Source organism: Manis javanica, chromosome 11 (genome assembly GCF_040802235.1).
Source record: "Manis javanica isolate MJ-LG chromosome 11, MJ_LKY, whole genome shotgun sequence".
Classification (NCBI taxonomy): Eukaryota; Metazoa; Chordata; class Mammalia; order Pholidota; family Manidae; genus Manis; species Manis javanica.
The window spans coordinates 52154602-52161958 of record NC_133166.1 but is presented as its reverse complement, the minus strand read 5'-3'; the positions used below and the strand labels follow the sequence as shown (position 1 = coordinate 52161958).

Here is a 7357-nt window from a genome sequence, read left to right as displayed (position 1 = left end):
CAATGTAGCATAATTTATTTAGTCAACTTTCTACTTTTGGATAAATTTGAATTACTTTCAAATTCTCTATATTAAGAGCAATAGGGTGTTGAATATTTCTGTTGCAAAAATTATTTATACCCTTATTTCCTCAAATTTAATTCAGTGCTATGTCAGACAGTACCACTTTAGATAGCTCATTAATTCCATGACATGCTTTGTGAAACAAAGGTTCTGCCAATAAGTATGTTTGGGATTGCTGAGATTTTGTGTGGGTCTTTAGTTAAAAAAGCCCCATAGATGCTTTTGTTGTGAAATTCTGTTTGGAAACCACCATGATCACATATTCAGCTTCCATTTTACCCATGGAAAGCTATACTGACTGAGGCCTGAGCAAAACAAAAAGAAATCATCAGGTCTCTTAAGACAATTTGGGCTGCTATAACAGAGTATCATAGACTGGTTGGATTCTAAACAACGGGAATTTATTTCTTACAGTTCTGGAGGGCTGCAAGTCCAAGATCAAGGCCCTGGCAGAGTCTATGTCTGGTGAGGGTCCACTTTCTGGTTCACAGACAGTCGTCTACCAGCTGTGTCCTCACATGGTGGGGGTGAGGGGTAAAGAACCTTTCTGAGCCTCTTTTATAAGGGTGCTAATCCCATAGGTTCACCACCTCCCAAAGGGCTCATCTCCATATATCATCACACTGGGGATTAGGTCCCAACATTATGAATTTTGGGAGACATAAATATTCAGTCACTAGCAGGAAGGCAGAAGCATGTGTGGCTCAGAATGACCCCAACATGAGTAGAAGGCACACCGCATAACCCACCTAGTTGTTCAGAGCTCTACGTAGCAGGAAGCAATGCTTTCAGCATAATTTCACTTTAAAAAATTAATAAAGTAAGGCAGTTTGTTTGGAAGCCAAACATCATAGTCTACACTTTAAAAAAAAAGTATGTTTGACACTGTAGAATTTTGAGGGAGGGCTCCAGATGGAAAACAAGCACCATTTTCAGCAATGGCAAATAAAGGGCAAGTTTAGTAAATACTCAAAACTATAATGAGCAGAAATCTCACAAGGCAAGCTTTCTAAAGTGCAGATTTCCGGGCCTCATCTATCCTAACCTAATTCATCAGCTATAGTGTAGGGCCTAAACCCTGAACCTGTAACAAGGATCTTCTGGGAATCTGATGTAGGTGGTCCTTGGCCTACCATTTGAGAAACTGGCTTAGACAGTGTTTTACCAGAAGTTACTAGGGTTGTTTGAATCTGGAACTGTCTCTGGAATTACCTTGTTATCTGTCACAGGAACTTGGGGTTGAGAACACATTTCCCATCAAAAAGGATTCCAAGCCCAGGAGTTGTGCAGGGGTGACACACTTTGTAGTGGTTTTATGGAGTTGAATGTGGTAGACAAACGTTGGAGAGGTAAGGCTTTCTAAACCTTCTTGTACGGCAGGATATTTCCCGAATTTACTCAAGTCATGCAACCCCTTCAGAAAACAAGGCTTGTCAGGCCACAATGCTACACGAAGCCTGCTAATGGGTTTTTAAAAACAGTAGAGAAAGTGAAAAAACAGGCCATCTTGCTGTTCCGTCCAAGGAAGAGGAAATGGCCACTCGAAATTTGGAAGCACGTTTTTTGGTATCCCTGTTTCTCTCTGAACCTTGACTTTTTGTGACCTAGCAATGCTCCTCTTTCTTCTGAGGCCTGACTCCCTACTTTGAGTAACTCTAGAATCTGATTAAAGCGCCAATAATCAAATTTTTAACCCAAACGAGTAGCCAACGCCCTTAACCTAGAGGCTGGGCCGGAGCTGAGGTTCAGGCTGAGCGGGGTGAAGCGCTGACACAGCTCTCACGAATCGCAATGCGCACTCGAGGAGCGGGCGCCATCTTCGCGGCGGAGGGGCTCAACTGCGCCCCTAGTTCTGCTCTTTCAGGCTCTTGGCCCTGGACTCGGTCGCGAGGGTCAAAGGTCGCGGGCGGAGAGGCCCACAGGCCCCGCGCCGCCGGAAGCTCGGTCTTCGGGCGGCCGCGTTCTCAGCGAGCGCGCCGGGTGCTCCACGGCCCGGGCCTCTTAAGTCGTTCGCGACCTGCCCCGGTTCGGCCCGCCCCGATTCCTGGACACGCGAGCGACACCGGCCGCCCCGGGTAAGCGCTGCGCGGCGGGCGGGCGCTGGGAGCCGGAGTCTCCGCCGGCCCCTCCGCGCTGCCGGGGCGCAGCCCGCACGTCTGGCCCTAGCCCGCCGCCCGCCGGGGTTTGAGCTAAGACGCGGCAGCGGCTTTCCGGCTTCCCTTCCGCCCGGGAGAGAGCTGTAGTTCTGGGGGCCTTTAAATGCGCGGACTACGCTCCTGCCGGGCAAGACCCGGAAATACCCTTCGTCACCAGCGGTTTGCGCCCCCGGCGTCGCTTTCTGCCCGTGAACACTTTGCCGTGCAGTCAGGTCGCGTTCCAGTCCGGACAACGGCCAGCACAAGCTGCCTGCTTTCTTTTTGTTTAGTTCACGAATCCCCTTCCGAAAACACACCGGAAGGGGGAGCTTTGGGCCAAGCGAAGTCTTTTCTGTCCAAAAGCCTGCCTCCCTCGCATCTGGTTTTAATAAGAGCCTAGGGAGAAATATGGCCGGGGGCCTGAAGGATCCCCAAGAAATTCTGTCCGCAGAGAGAAAGAAGGGTGCACGTGGGTTGTACGTGAGCAAGTGCAGTCACTGTACAATGGTTTGTAAAGACTTCGTGCACTTTTCAACTTTAATTGCATCTTGGAGAGGATGTTAGTGGTAGTGATGTTAGAAATGGGATATAAACAGCAGTTGGAAACACATTTATTAACATTGAGGACAGGGAGAGTGCAGAGTTATGCACAATGTATTCTTTTTTCCCAGTTTTAGTAACAAAAAGGAATATGGAAAACAACCTCTGCCCCTTCGTATAGTCCCACTGCCTCAACTCATGGGTACACATATTTTTCACATAGTTGCAACCATAGGTACACACCATTCTTATTTCAAATTCTGGAACAAGGTGGTAAATTAGATCCCAACAGAACGTAAGTCTTCATTAGTTCTAAGGAAAAAACATCTCCCAATACATGAACTGGGAGTTGAAGATTGTATCATGCTTTCAACCTATACTGTAAAAGTTTAAAGGATAAAATACATGAAAGGCTTTTTAAAAAGACTCTTGTGAGACATATAAATATATATTTACACACATTCTTTTTGCATCTTTGCTTAAAGCCAAGGACAAATTTCTTTCCAACATAGCACTTTGATCTTTACACTCTTAAGAAAATAACTATACCTAGTACTAGAATTTTGAGGACACTAATTTTTCATGAAACATTTTTTAAACCCCTAATCAGCATTAGGGACTCAATCGGAGGTCTGAGAGTCTTGTACTTTCTATTTCTTTTACCTGGAATTTTCCTCTGCCTTTGCTAGCTCGTCCTTGTTCAGATACCACCTCAAATATCCATTTCCCTGCGCACCCCTGTGTGAGATACTGTATTTTCTTCAGAGCACTGATCATTATCTGAAATTATTAATTTGGTTTTTGCCTGCCTCCCACCACAATAATATAAGAGACCTGGTCGTTTTACTTGCTGTTGTAACATAGAACCATACCCTCTGCTCCCAGCATCTACCAGGACTAGTATTCATAAACACTAAAAAACAAAACAGAACATGCAGTATATAGCATAGCCTTGAGAGCACTTGTGAAGTGAATGTGACTGTCTGGGAAACATCTTTAGTCTCCAGTCCCCTACTTCTTGCTTTTTCCTCTGGGTGGCTAGTGTGCAGCCGCTGTCTGATTTGCTGGCCCTTCCTAGAGCCCCATGCACAGTGAGCCAGGGCAGCCCCAGGAAGTAGGCCCTGGAGGCAGCAGGGACCTCAGGCAGTTTTTTGGGTCTGGATTTTGGACTAGAGAGTGCCTGGGATTCTCCCCCAGAGGCCTGGGACTTCTAGCTGCACAACCCCCCTAACCTTTTAGCACTTCCTAGAGCTTGGCTGCATGCGTGAGGTTCCAAGGTCCGTGGTGGGAGCTGCTCATGAAAGATGCTCTGTTATTGTTGGACTCCAGGCACAGGGAATAATTAAGGGAGTGACATGCACTAAAACCGAGTTCTTTCCTTGTGGGCTGGGCCACAAGGCTGCGACTGGCCTGCCTGCTGGCAAAGGCCATGGATTCCTACATGGTTCACTTTTCAGAGGAAGCCTTGATGAGGAAGAGGCTGGGAATGGGGAGTGGGGGCAGAAAAGTTTGGAATTTCCCTTGGGTCCTTGGGGATTGATTGTTGTTGGGAACCACCATGGCCAATACCAAGGTGGAATGTCTGGGCCTGCTTGCCTTTCTTCAAGGCTGCACAGGGCTCCCAGGACCTTGTTGGATGTGGACAAGTTAGAGATGGCAGCAGTGAGAGGAATCTTATGTTCTGGAAACTGCCAGTTGCCAGCAAGGAAGAAGTGTTTCCTTAGCTCTGCAGTGCTCAGCATGGGCCTGGCACATGGTGGATGTTTAATAAGTGTTCACTCAAGTGTGAAGCATGAGAGTACCCTTAAAACTGCGTTTCAGGCCTGGATTTGTGTTGGTGAACATAGACTCTGGAGGCCCACTCTCTGAGTTCAAGTCCTGGTGGCTTCAGTTACAAACTGTCCCTGAGCCCCACGCTCCTCATCTGTAAGTTAAGGTGGACGCTATCCACTTCATGGGGTTGTTAGGAGGGTTAGATGTGGTAAACTTTGGAAAGCACTTAGAACAGAGCCGGGCACATAATAATAAAGTGTGCTTAAAATAAAAAAAATGTATGGAAAAGGTAACCTTTACCTCAGGGGGAGGAAAGGGAATGGTCTCACAAAGAGTCACACTGACTTCAAAAATCTTCATTTTGTCTGTCTTAAGCTGCATTTTTGCTGTATTGCTATTTATACTTTATACATAGTCTTATAGTGTAGTAGTAACTGTTCGATACATAACAAAACATTACAACCACACATTCTGACATGTCCTGTATTGCATTTTGACCCACTAAGACCACTGAGGCATTAACTTGTGTGACTTATCTTGCTTTTGCATAGCCTTATAAGGGAAGAACTATTATTTCCAATTTATGTATGCAGAAACTGAGGCTGAATAACAAGTGTTTAGGTCTGTGCTGTTAAATAGGAGAGCCAGGATTTAAATTGGAGTCTGTGTTCCTAATTGCTGTGTATGGCTTTCTAATGTGTCACTCATACAGCAGGTCATCTGTGAACCTAAAATAAATGTAATTTGTTCCTGCCAATGTCCACTCACATAAAATTGCACAGTATGACTTACCTGTGTGAATTTGGATTTTCTCAGCCATGTGAACCCAAGTCCAAGTATGGAAATAAGCTGGATACAGAAATTGTTGACTGCAGATGGCCACTCTTAACCTTCTACCTCAAATTTTATATTCATCAAAATAGCCTACTATTTTCAGTAGGCTTAATGATAAGAAATGCTATGTGTTTTAATTTAAAATAAATGCATATAAAATAAGATACCGTTTATATGTTTTTCACGCTGTATATAAAACATATATAAAATCTCCCTATAAAATATATATTGAGATTTCATCTAAGATTTTGTTAGAAAAAAGATCTGGGATGCAAAGTATAGAAAAAGAAAATGGACTATCACTGGCTTAAAAATATAATTGAGGTTTAGGGATTTGCTAATGTGTGATGCAGGGCTAGTGTTATTCAATAGATTTATTAAATGCCTTTTGTATATAAAGTATTGTGTTAGTCACTCAGGGAAAATACAGAGATGAATAGGACAGTTTATTAAAAGCTGTTAGTAGTTCTTCAGTATATAACGCATGAATATACTATTGACTATTTTAAAATGTATGACACTAATCAAAGCTGATTGTATTAAGAACTATGAGATTCCTACAGTTGAAGTGTTTGGGAGAGTTCAAAGATCAATGATTTCACGAAGTCTCAACATTTGAGCTGGACTTTAAAGTAGGATAAAGACAGGGAAAAAGAAGAGAGGTTCACAACTGATTGAGGATGAGCAATGGGGGTGAGAAAACCTTGAATCCTATTTGGGAAATAGTTGAGTTGACGACAGAGCTAGGGTTTCTGTGGTGGAAGTTGTAGCTAGGAGGGAAGGTTGGAGTGAGAATTACGAAGAATCTCACATGCCAGACTAAGGGGTCTTACCTTGTTTACCCAGTAGGCAGTGGCAACTGCTGAAGGTACATCAGCATAGTTGTGATGTGCTTGGCACTGTGATCTCGAAGCAATTTTCTGATGGTGGTTGTTAACAGGGAAGAAACGATACGGAGACCTGTGAGGCGGCTATTGGGATAGTTGAGGGGGACAGTCATAAGGACTTAAACTAGCAGCTGGCAGGGGACATAGAAAAAGAGGTTAATGGAAGAAGTATGGCTGCAGCTGAATTTATAGTTTGATGACTGATGGAGTGTGTTGACAAAAGGAAACATAAAAAAGACTCTAAAGACTTGAGAGTGAATGCCACTGACAAAATAGCGAAGTCAAGATGGGGAGGAGTGAGGCAAATTTAAAAAGTGTTCAAAAGATTTCTACTACAGGACTTGGCTGAGCGTTTAGAGAGAATGTATCACACAGCATTTCCCAGGTTGACCATAGAAACCCTTCTTTCTTCCTCCCCAAACCTTTTTGATGTTTGGAAATGTATCAATAGACCAGCCTCCAAGTAGGGAGCATGCCAAGTGTTTCGGCCCTTTAACAGCATCAGTCCTTCTTTATAGCAAGGAAACATTTCCCAGGCAGCCTCGTGCCCGGGACCCTGGGTTCTGGATCCCAGGTCAGTTTGCATTTGCCCATCTCTTCAATTTGTGACTCTAGGTCCTATTTCATCATGTCTGGGATTTGAAAGTGCAATATCAACTTCAACGGGCAGATGAGTGAGAATTTCACACTTGTTCCTGAAGGGCTGGGAAAATTGCAGGGAAATTTTGAATTTTCTTAGTAATACTATACTCTTCCTTCTCAAGGCCTGGAGGAGGTGGAAGCTCTGTTTCTATTATTGGTGCTCTGCTTACTGCTTTTGTTTAAACATTGTTTCCTTTATAACAGAGTCCTTGGGTTTTGAAACATCATGTATGTATTAACATTGGATCATCCAAATTGACTCATCTCTAGGTCTGTGCAAGCTCTTTAAGTGACACTTATGGACATGATTCCAGTTAAATCAAAACTTCTGATTTATCATCAGAAACTCATCTCTGTGATTTAAAAAAAATTAGTTGTATACATAAGAGAGGTTTTCATTTTATCTCTTTTTAAGTGTACAATTCGGTGGCATTATGTACATTTGCATTGTTGTACAACCAGTTACCACCATCCAACTCCAGA

The 7357-nt window shown here is 43.8% G+C and overlaps 1 protein-coding gene across 3 annotated transcripts in view; it reads left to right on the top strand.

Moving 5' to 3' along the window:
- The first annotated feature begins 451 nt into the window (after positions 1-451).
- Positions 452-7357, top strand: part of LOC108401639 (uncharacterized) — a 171734-nt gene continuing 164828 nt past the window's right edge. The window contains exon 1 of one of the 3 annotated variants that reach the window (XM_037019579.2): positions 452-2138. In XM_037019579.2, the coding sequence (XP_036875474.1) occupies positions 1855-2138 (284 nt within the window). In that variant the 5' untranslated portion in view covers positions 452-1854. The remainder of the gene's footprint in view (positions 2139-7357) is intronic. The other 2 variants (XM_073216364.1, XM_037019588.2) reach the window with 2 other exon arrangements.